This window comes from Zeus faber (genome assembly GCF_960531495.2).
Source record: "Zeus faber genome assembly, chromosome: 3".
In the NCBI taxonomy this organism is placed as follows: domain Eukaryota; kingdom Metazoa; phylum Chordata; class Actinopteri; order Zeiformes; family Zeidae; genus Zeus; species Zeus faber.
The window spans coordinates 3,968,136-3,979,825 of NC_137190.1; the positions used below are offsets into that span (position 1 = coordinate 3,968,136).

Genomic DNA, 11,690 nt, shown 5'->3' on the forward strand with positions numbered 1-11,690 from the left:
TGTGATGTTTTCACGTGTCTCCGAGGTGTCAGAGGAATCCATCATCTCAGAGACTTCCTGCGCGCTCCCATTAGGCCTCCTCACCGTGTAATAGTGTAAAAGAGTTGCACCTCACGTGAAAAAGATGTGCCGCTCACCTCCCGAGCTGAGAAAAGCTCCCGTAGAGAATGCCCAAACAGTTTCCTCTCGAGGAGATAAACACACACACACACACGCACACACGCCTGCTGTGACTTAGCGGCCGAGCGTGGAGGCCTCCCGGTCGGGTCGTCTCTCATCTGCGTCTGTGTCAGGCAGCTGCTACGAGGGCCCGGGGCCCTTTAAAATGGCAAAATCTGGTGACAGCGGCCGCTGTCCTCGCGAAGCCTTTAGGATGGGAATGAGGCTTGAAATGCCATTTACTGAGCTGGTAAACAAAATCCACCGGCTTGTTAGCAGCCACCGCGGCCTGTCAGCCGAAGGAGAGCGTCGTCAGCTCAATCTTTAGCCGCCCGGATTCGGGTTCCAAAACTTTGCAACTTTTGGCTCCACCAACCATCCTCTCATGCCTACACCCAATAGGATGTAGGCGTAGCATGTTTTTGTCTTTGTTTTGTTCATTCTCACTGCCTATTCATTGTCTTTGGATTGTTTCTGCTTCCTTACAATATCGACTTAAAAGGTGAATATGTTACTGAGATTTGTTCAATTCAGTTTTTTGGTTGTATGTCAGAAAATCTTGAAACTATGTTGAAGTTTCCGGATTAAAGGAAAGTTCCATTATTATTATTTTTTTTTTACCTAAATCTTATTTTTTTAACCCACCTTATTGGCATCAGAATGTTTTAGACTGATCCAGTGAATATCTGCCCCTTTACATAGTACAATGGAGCAATCGCGACCACACTGTCCGGCAACATGATTGCCGCATTGTGCATCAGTGTGTTTCTCTTGTTGTATAAGGGTTGTTTTGTTTTATGTTCTGAGTCCGCTATTCAACCAATACTTCACCTTGAGCGCGGTCGATGTCAAGTCCTACTGATGTGGAGTCTCACGTAGCTTTGAGGAGATCTGCATCCAAGCCGAGGAGAAAGCAATCAGCATCAAGACCTATGGATAGAGCTGATCAGTGTGTGTGTGTGTGTGTGTGTGTGTGTGTGTGTGTGTGTGTTTGTGTTTGTGTTTGTGTGTGTCTGTGTTTGTGTTTGTGTGTTTGTTTAAGTGGTTGCAGTCAATCATTAGATTGTTTTGGGACCGTTGGTTGCACATAGATTCCTCACAGCTAATTTAAGGTTTTCCCTCAGCTATTTATCTACACCACGTGCATGTGTGTGTGTTTGTGGGTGAGAGCGGTTCACACCATTTTGACCTGGTGTGTGTGTGTGTGTGTGTGTGTGTGTGTGTGTGTGTGTGTGTGTGTGTGTGTGTGTGTGTGTGTGTGTGTGTGTGTGTGTGTGTGTGTTTCTCGAATTTCAGTGTGTTGGTGTTAACCTGAGCTTCATGCAGTTTGGCAGTTTATTTCTCATACAGACCCTGTTTACTAACTTTCGTATGATGTTCTAATAGTATGTGTGCTCTCTCCCTCTCTCTGTCTATCGCCCTCTTCCTCTCTCTCTCCCTCTCTCTATATCTCTCGCTCCTCATTTCCGCCAATCTCTCTTTTACCCACTTTCTCTCCATCTCCCTGCCCGTCTACTCCTTCCTTCCTCTCTTCCTCTGTTCTTCCATCTCTCTTTCCCTCCCTATCCCCCTTTCTCCCTCTCTGCCCTGACCTCTCTCTCCCTTTTCCTGCCTTCCCACTCTCCCCCTTTCCTCTCTCTCTGTGTCCCTACCTCCTTCCTCCCATCCTGCCTTTTTCTCTCATTCTCTCCCCCCCCCCCTCTCTCTCCCCCTCTCTCAGGTCGGGTGTACGGCGTTCTGGGGAAGAGGGAGGGTCGTGTCCTCCATGAGGAGATGAAGGAGGGCACCGACATGTTCGTCATCAAGGCCGTTCTTCCCGTCGCAGAGAGCTTCGGTTTCGCCGACGAGATCCGCAAGAGGACCAGCGGCCTGGCCAGTCCCCAGCTGGTGTTCAGCCACTGGGAGGTGAGATGTCCGAAATATCTCACACAAAATATCCATCATGTTGATCTATGAGTCCCACGTCTGGGATTTTGGTTCTAGTAATATGATGATATGGTAAAATGTCTTTGAAGAGCGTTACAGTAAAGGGATGCAGTTTTATGAACTTCACAGACTGTTCTAGCTCTAATCAAGGGTCATAATATCAACATTAATAATCATTTCTCAAATATTTATTTTGTGTAAATGTCTTATCAGAGCACCAAAAGTCATCCCATAAAATATCGTCAAAGTACCAATATCATGTTTGTTGTCAAAAGATATTATGATGTTTGATTTTGTCAATGTCACCTCTCAGTGTCAGATTTATCTATTTAGAAAATTCTCTGATACAATATCCAATTTTAGCCTCTAGAGTTATTGGAACAAATATTGATGCATTTTCATCCCTAATCCTTCACAAGCCGCATTTAATAGCTATAATAATAATAATAATAATAATAATAATAATAATAATACATATGTAATTGAAATAATTAATTATATTTATATTACAGCTTTCATACTTTAAATGCAGCACAAATTGTTATAAACATATATAACATATAATTATCACAAAGAGTGATGGGGAAAAAAAAAGATTTTGAAAACAATGGTATACAAAGTGAATGAACCGCAGCTTAAATGTGTTTCTAACTGAACAGATGCTTGAGACTGTAAAAAGAGGCCAGATAATGCTAGGAAAATAATAAAATCAAAAATGTAAAAACTTGAAAATAAGAATAGAAGGTGCTGGTCCCTTTATATGAAAAGGTTAAATACATATGTCTTCAGATGTTATCCAGTCTCCACGAGCCTCTCTTATATCTTTTGTCATGTCGTTCCACAGTTTATAGGCATAGCAAGCTCCATCCCTAATTTTCTTTTGGGCTTTTGGGTTTTTGACACTTGAAAACGAGCAGCTGAACCTGGGGGCTGCTGAGGAAACAGGAATCATCATTTTTGCCATTTACACAAACCATAAATTCACTGGAGCAGACACAAGTCATGTCCGCTCCTCAAATAAATGAAAATATAGAACCAACCACTCTGACTGCTTTGATGATGCTTTGCATGTTCACCATGACCTTACTGTCATTGTGACAAACCCTGACCATCACTCAACACACACACACACACACACACACACACACACACACACAAAAGCACACACACACGCACAAGCCCGCAGACCTGGGGCCAGGTTATGCAGGGTTGTAGCGCCAGCCTGGGTTAATGAGACTGTTTACCTGACGGAGATGAGGAGCTCGGAAGCTGAGATAAGACAAACACATGCGCTGTCTAAACCGTTACGCCAGGCGCTGTGGCTGCAAACAACCACACACACACACACACACACACACACACGGCGCCAGACAAACAACTTCCCTCCCTCCCTCCATATGGAGCGTGTCACTTAGGGTAATGGCTCAGAGTGGAAGCAGAGAGGAGCTCATTAACATTATTGGCTAACTGACTTGCGAGCCTTTTGTTTCTTCTGATTGCCCTTTTGAGCACATCCACTCTGCCATTTTATTGTCTTTGTCTCCCTCACACACACACACACACACACACACACACACACACACATACACATACACACTCACACACACACACACCGACATTGAACCGTTCACGGCTGTGGTTAAGGATCATCACGGTGCATGTGTATACATGGAATGGCCTTCTGGACGTGTAGTGGGACATTGTACTAATTGTTCCTGGGTTCACAGCTGGCCTACTCATTTTGTTCTGAGCCAGTGGGGTCCTGTAGATCCGCAGTGTTGGTGCCTTTAGGTCCTGTTCACCTGTTCAGACCTGGTGTTAAAACCTGGTGTCCTGTATCCTTCAACCCGGTCCCGGTGTTGAGGTCGAAGTCCCGGTGTGAATGCACCCATTGAGGACACACTGGGATCTGACCGCTCAGGACACAGTGGGAGCTGGACGTTAGTTTAGTCTGGTCTGAGCGATCATCTCTCGACGCATGGAAGGAGCATCTCCACAACAAGATTAGATTGTAAGAATTTGTGGTTTCTTCACCTGGGATTTGACAGGAGTTAAAATCCGGCAGATCTGGGGAGCTGGCGAGGTTCATGAACATGTCGTGCATTTCTGTGAAGAAGGATCGGTGGTTCTCAATATGGAGTCAATGGACACCCAGGGGCCCTCTGATGGGTTCTAGGGGGTCCCCAGCAAAATGAATAAAAGTTCAACTTCACCATTATTTGATTTCCAAGGCGTTAACACAGTTAGAGAATGTCCAATAATGACTTTATGGATCCTACTTTCACTGTTATTCTATATAGGAAAGATACAAGATCAAATCTAGCAATAGAAGTATTCTCAAATTTGTGTTTCAAAGACTGAATCTTATTAAATGGGGTCTGTAGCCTAATGCATCTCAAACTGAGGGTCCTTGAAAAAGACGCCGGCCTAGAATGAGTTAAACGCGACCGTTACATTCTGGCTGTTTTTTGCAGTTAAGTTTTATTGCGTTGTTATTCGGTGCCAGGAACGCCCTCCGCACACAGAGACTCGGGTGGAACATTTCTCCGGTGCTTTTTCAGGTGTTCCAGGTGCCACTCGTTGGTCACCCTCACACCCCCAGACCCTTCATGCAGCTCCAGCATCTGCTGACGAGTGTGCGCCGCGTGCTAATGGTCACACACAAGCGCACGCACACACACACACACACACACACACACACACACACACACACACACACACACACACACACACACTATTAATAATTTATTCCATCTATGTACACCACTCTGCTCTGGACTCATTATTGTACTAAAGCAGTACCTGATTAGCCTGACGCCAAGAAATAAGCTTGAAAAATAAAGCTCTTAAAAAATACCCCAAATTAAAAATACATGTGCGCCCTGTACTGGCAATTGATTCAGTGTTATCCTAATTTCATCCCAAGTGTCGAAAATGCCGTTTTGGTTTAGTTCGGGGGTTCCTAAACTGGGACCCGGCGGCCCTATAGGGGTCTGTGAATTGTACGGGGTCCGCAGGAGTCGTTTGTTTTCAATAATCCTTTAGTTTTTACGTTACTCATAGGGTTGGGATTGGATATAAATGTTATATTTGTGTAGCCTTATTTTGCACACCACACACAGCGTATGGCTGTTTATCAGGAGGACAAGGTGAAAGCCTCGCCATTAAGGCCTCGTAATTGAACATTTTGGGAACCCCTGGCCACGATTACGTTCATTTCAATGTGACGTACCTCAATTGAACATGGAATTATTATTTTACATGCAGATATTGTGAGTATTATTCCCATGGTTTTCATGGTTATAAATAACCCCCAGCCCTAAATGTGTCCCCCAAATACCCTCCAAATATTCTCTAAATACTCGACTCAATGCATAGCGTTTGAATACAAAGGAGGCGGCATCAGACGCTTGCATGTTCACCATGACCTTACTGTCATTGTGACAAACCCTGACCATCACTCAACACACACACACACACACACACACACACACACACGCACACACACACACACAGAGCCCAGCCCCCTACCAGTTCATTGTCATGCTGCCATTGTGTCCTTGCCTCGTTAAAAGTTGTCTGTCCAATTTTATTTATCAGCAGGGGGGGTCACAGACGCTTACTCCCACGTCCCATAATAATGAGATTGCGCCCTCCACACACGCACATACCCACGTACACACACTTCTGATTTCAGCGTTTCTGCACAGTGATTCGGTGGAACGTGCCATTATCATGCAGAGGGGGAGGGAGCCAGTGTGTTTTGTTGTTCTGCCGTCGGGACGTTTACACTAGATTTCCATCAGAATGGAGCCAGCGCTGCAGAGGCGTGTGAATGGAGCCGGCGTCGTATCGATTAAGGACAACCATCTGTCGCCCACTATTTGGGAAAAAGTTGCTTTGTGTGTAGTAGATGTATTCATTGAAGGGTCATTTTGATAATGGAGCTCTTTTTGGGGATGTTTAAAGATTGAATGTTTGTGCTTCGATTGGCATCAGACGGAGGGCACATGAGTATTTATCCAGCGTAGTGCATTAATAGTAGTCCAACGCTCGTGAACTTTAACGAACAACGAGCTGATTTGCATCAGATTGTGTTTTTGTCCCACGGGGAAATGAAGTTGTTGCAGCAGCAGATCCAACACAGCCAAAGAGGAAAAGCACTTCCACCCCTGTACATGTAGATAAAAGCAAGAGTGCGTGCGGGCGTGCGTGAGGCAAACACACATGACTTGTGAGACTTTTTGAAGGGTTTTGTGAAGGCTTTCTCCGTGCGTAGAGACGGGGTCCCGTGGCCCTTGAAGCCCGCCTGGTAGCGACGCATGCACGCCGGGTGCCTCTGTCTGTGTGAACACGTGCACAACGCCCCCCCCACTCCCCCCGACCTCCCCCCTGTGGAGCTGCCGATTCATTCATTCAAGCTGTCCCCCTCACTCACCCCTCCATCCCACTGGTAGCCTTTGTGGTTTGTGCCTTGTGGCATATGCCGTGTGTGTGTGTGTGTGTGTGTGTGTGTGTGTGTGTGTGTGTGTGTGTGTGTGTGTGTGTGTGTGTGTGTGTGTGTGTGTGTGTGTGTGTGTGTGTGTGTGTGTGTGTGTGTGTGTGTGTGTGTGTGTGTGTGTGTGTAATCTGTCTGTTGTTGCAGCTCCCTCTCTGCCATCTGTCCCAGTGCAACTGAAGCCTCAGTCTTTGTTGTGGCCCTTGAGGGCCAGGTGCACAGCCCACTGCTAGCTAGTACAGTAATAGTAGTGTTTGTTTGTGTGTGTGTGTGTCACGTCGTGGTATTCAGATGGGAGGCATGTAGAGACACACACACACACACACACACACACACACACACACACACACACACACACACACACACACACTGCCATCCACCACCCTTGGGACAGAGACACAGCTGCTTACAAAGTGAAATGTGCACTTAAAACCCATTTCCCAAATGGAACATTGCTGGATAAAAAAATATCCGACAAAGGCAGTACAGTAGAGAGTCATTCCCACATTGACCACCTCACGGATACATTACATACGTGTCTGACATCACGCCAGACTAGGCAACAGAACCGTTTTTAGAAACCCAGCGCTTCGCTCCCCGTCTCCCAACCCCACCCGGACGGACCCGTTCCCTCCACTGCGTTAAGGTCCCAGAGCCCCCGTCCCCTGATGCAGTAACCCTGAACCAAAGTTATTAAATCAGTGTGATCATTTTCAACCTGTTCCACACCCTCCGCCTCCGGAGAAGGAACGTTCTCCACCCGTTCTACCTCTCCCTGTCCGCTCGCTCCCTCCGGTGGGCGGAGCCAAGCGCTTGGTCCCCATGTCCCTGCACCGCACCCCCGACTGTAAAAGACACGTCGAGGGTCTGAGCGGCATTTTTAAGAAGAAAAATAATACAACTTGAGAATATAAAGACCTGTCACCGTACAGACTGGACGTGGTTCAGTTTCTCGTCTTTGCAGCCGAGCTCCACGTTTCAGGTCGGACTATTTTTTTCTTCCCGAAAATAAAATACTTTTGAAATGTCTGTGCGACATAAAAAAAAACACTATTTGCGCTTTATTTGGATTCAGCTCCACCCCTACTTTATGGCAATGTTACAGCTTCCATTCCCATACACTTCCATCCGTACCGGCGTTTTCCCAGAAATGATACTAGGTCGGGAGAGAATTTAGGAACGACCTTTACGGAACATTGACATCGGCTCCTCTTCCCAGATGATGCCAACACGGAACTTTCTGCAGTGTGAACTCTGCACAATCGACTTGAACGACTTCCCACCGAGCCGAGGGACCAACGCACGTCAATTGTGCACGAGGCATAATACTGCTAGATGCAGGTAGAATAGGTTGATACAAACTGCGATAAAAGGTTTTAAAGTCTCATCTGTTGAGTGCTACCAACCAAATATTTGGTAGTGAGCGGAAATTTGCCTTCATCGTCCTTCATTTATGAAGTGCAATGTTCTGAGCAGCCAGCAGGGTCATTTTACACGCTTTGCAAAAATGCTGCGTTGGAAAAATGGAATCGGTTGTACACAACAACACACCACTAACTGCACATCATGCTTTGGATGATAACCAGACCCCCGACATTTCAGCCAAACATTGACAGCCCGTCAGCTTTTTTTGGGGGGGGGGGGCAGCAATCATCGATGGAGGTGGACTGGCGTTCCTGTGCACAACAAGACAACAACAAGAGCAGCCGTGGAGGGCGCGGCCGTCATTGGCTCAGCTCCTTCACTCGAGACTCCAGCTGTCATTACCTGTCAGGTGCCACAGGTGCATCCAGCTCGTCACCGGTTCAACACCGGCGTTAAGGCTCGGAAACGGGATCAGAACAAACTGATGTGGTGATCTCTGGGTTCTTGACGTGTTCTCGCCGCAAGCCCCCGAGGCGACCTATGCCTTTTATCGTTCTCTCGCTCCGAGAGCTCCCCTGGCCGCGATTGGTCCAAATGCCGCTGCGTCGTGACGAGGGACGGACTTCCATCTCCTCCTTTTCTGGGTCGACCTTTGCTTTTTCTGGAGCCTCAACATTCGGAGCAAACGACGAGTGAAACACGAATAACTTTGAGGGAAGAGTTGCCGAGCTCCAGACTTATGCGTGGGCTCTGTCTACTGCGCATTGTCATTTCCAAGAAGCAGATGGAAAAGGAGGAGCTGGACGACCACCCAGGGAGGAAATTAGCTTTGTTCTATATTTTTCTCACTTTTCTATATACCGTCATTGTTTGATTTAGGTTTCACTGTTTTGTCTTTTAATGTCTCATTGCTGACATTTCTATGTTTCCACACTTCATTGAAGCTCTTTACTTACAGTTGGAACTCTGGTGTTAGTATATACTTCAGTAGAATAAGGAATGCAGATCTTCCACTTAAACTGAAATCATATTCCACCAAACCTTCACTTCTACCACTGTACTTGGTGAAAAGTGATATCAACCGCAGCATATGGAATAAAGCTGTAACGATGACCGACCAAACAAGCATAAAAAAACACTCAGTTCAAAGTAATTCTAATAAGAAAATCAATTACTGGAATTTAAACCACTTTAACAGCGTAGCCGACTGGCTACTCGGGTTCGGCGGAACGACGGAGGGAGACCCAGGGTTGGCAACAGATCGCCGGGTTTTATTTACAACGTCCGACAGAAACCACGACTCCGGTGCGGAAATAACAACGACAGCAGCAGCGGCGGCAACAACCCAGGGACACTATCACCGTCAGACGGAGGGTTCCGGTGTCAGACAACGAGTGCCCCGCCCGAGCGCGCTCGCTCGCTCTCTCTCTCTCTCTCTCTCTCTCTCTCTCTCTCTCTCTCTCTCTCTCTCTCTCTCTCTCTCTCTCTCTCTCTCTGAGAGACAAAACAGACATTAAGAAAACCCTCCCCAGCCGCTGTCGGCCAAACAGCTTAATTGCCCACAGCCGGTGCCTAACGCGGGGAGATCCAGCCGACAGACCTGTCTTCCCCTCGCAGGCAGCCCGACACATCTGCCACAAAGACCTTTTTCAAATCCATTTGATGTGTTTAAAATGTGACTCAACATGTCGCTGTAACTGACTTAAATTAACATGTAACCGCGCGTGTGTGTGTGTGTGTGTGTGTGTGTGTGTGTGTGTGTGTGTGTGTGTGTGTGTGTGTGTGTGTGTGTGTGTGTGCGCGCGCGCGCGCGCGTGCAACGCTTTCCCCTCAGGTGATCAGCAGCGATCCCTACTGGGTGCCCACCACCGAGGAAGAGTACCTGCACTTCGGGGAGAAGGCCGACTCGGCCAACCAGGCGCTGAAGTACATGAACGCCGTGCGGCGGCGTAAAGGCCTCTACGTGGAGGAGAAGATAGTGGAGCACGCTGAGAAACAGAGAACCCTCAGCAAGAACAAATAGGGCGGGGTTGCACCGCGGGGGGGGGGTCATCGACACGCTGCCGCTCGGGAAGCCGCGGTGCCGGGCGCCGCCGGGGTGTTGTGTGGTGTTTTTCTCTTCTTTTTCCCGACGGGTGGTAGATGGAGCACATCCAGGGTGGAGACCTAATATCCTGAAAGGTTTTACGTTTGTTGGTTGAACTGAAAAAAAAAGCTGAACTAAAGAAATGACGCTTCAGGACACACATCTGCACATCTCTCTTTTTTTCTACTTCTTGTTTATCAAGCGATCGAGATGCGGAGACAACGCATCAAGTACAAACAAAAACATAATTATTCTCCGAGGAGTTTCCTTAGTATTCCCGACAATGAGCTCTCGGTGAGTCAGCCCCCCAAAAAACCCATGAACTGATTAAACCTGTTTCTTGAGCGTCAGCCGAGACTGAATCGTCTTCAAATCGAATGTGCAACATCACATCAGGTGATTTGTTAAAAAAAAAAAAAAGAATGAATAAATAAATCAAAAAAATTAAAACGACAATTTGTATAAAATTGTAAAATAAAAATAACTTCAGCAAATAAATGAAATAAATAGAATCAAGTGAAGATTTGTAAAAAAAAAAAAAAGAAAAAAAGAATGACGATTTGGAACAGCGAAAAAGCAAATATTTGTAAATACAGAAAAAAATACACGCTTCCATTGAATTTTGAGCGCAGGCGCGTTGAGACACATTCGGCAGCAAAGAGTGAAACTGGATGAACCGGATCAAGACGGGATCTGGATTCATCCGGAGCTGAGTCACCGGGTCTGGACGGGGAACTGAAAGAAGGTCGCCCCGCCTGCCGTGGAGTTTTCCTCCCGAAGCGACGACTGCGGCGATCGGATCGGACGGCGCCGTGAGCGGGCGGAGCTCGTCAGACCGCCGGCGTCGGAAAGCGTTGGAACGGCCTCCGAGCCCCGGTCCGAGCCCTCGCTCCGGAGAGTCACACACTCTGCTTCAATGAGGAGCTTTTTTTTTTATTTTATTTTTTTTTATTTCCCTTCCCCCGACCGAGCGCTGCCGTCCTGCTTTAGTCCGCTGACTTCACATTAATTACATCTCCCTCCACCTCTCCCTCACACACCTCACCGCGTTTGGAATGTCATTAGCGTGACCCTGAAGAGCACCGTTTAATTTGGAAACACAAATACGCGTGGAATTGGGAAATTAGATGCATTTTAATTATCCCCAGGACCAGACGGATCTGCTGCTTCATACTGTATTTAATATGGATCAATACACCGCCAAGGGGTGTGTGTGTGTGTGTGTGTGTGCGTGCGTGCTCGTAGAATGGGATTAATGTCTGATGATTCACAGATAAATTGACCTCACAGAGCAGATCCTGTTTCGATGGAGCAACAAAATGTTTAATTTTTTTTTTATTATTTTTGTATTAATTTACCCACAACTCCCCCCACCCCTTCTTACTGTCTCTCTAACCCTCTGCTCCTGTCATCCCTCCTGTGTTCTCGTGGTGTTGGCCACGTTGCCTTTCCAACCGCACCTCCTTTCTGTCGTTCTCTCTATTTTTTCCTATTCTCCCTTTGTACCACCCCTCTCTCACCCCCCTCTCTCGCTCTCTCGCTCTCTCTCTCGTTGCCCTTTAAAGTTTCTCTATCACTCTGCCTTGTATTCCTTATCTCACCCTTTCAACCTCTCACTCTTGCTTTTCATCCCTTTATCTGCCGAATCTCTTCTCT

The 11,690-nt window shown here is 46.9% G+C and overlaps 1 protein-coding gene across 1 annotated transcript in view; it reads left to right on the forward strand.

Moving 5' to 3' along the window:
- The window catches only part of efl1 (elongation factor like GTPase 1), a 94,089-nt gene extending 83,041 nt beyond the window's left edge, over nucleotides 1-11,048 (forward strand). Inside the window, exons 22-23 of the mRNA XM_079997111.1 lie at nucleotides 1,880-2,064; nucleotides 9,783-11,048. Of these exons, the coding sequence (XP_079853237.1) occupies nucleotides 1,880-2,064; nucleotides 9,783-9,971 (374 nt within the window). The 3' untranslated portion in view covers nucleotides 9,972-11,048. The remainder of the gene's footprint in view (nucleotides 1-1,879; nucleotides 2,065-9,782) is intronic.
- Nucleotides 11,049-11,690: the final 642 nt, after the last annotated feature.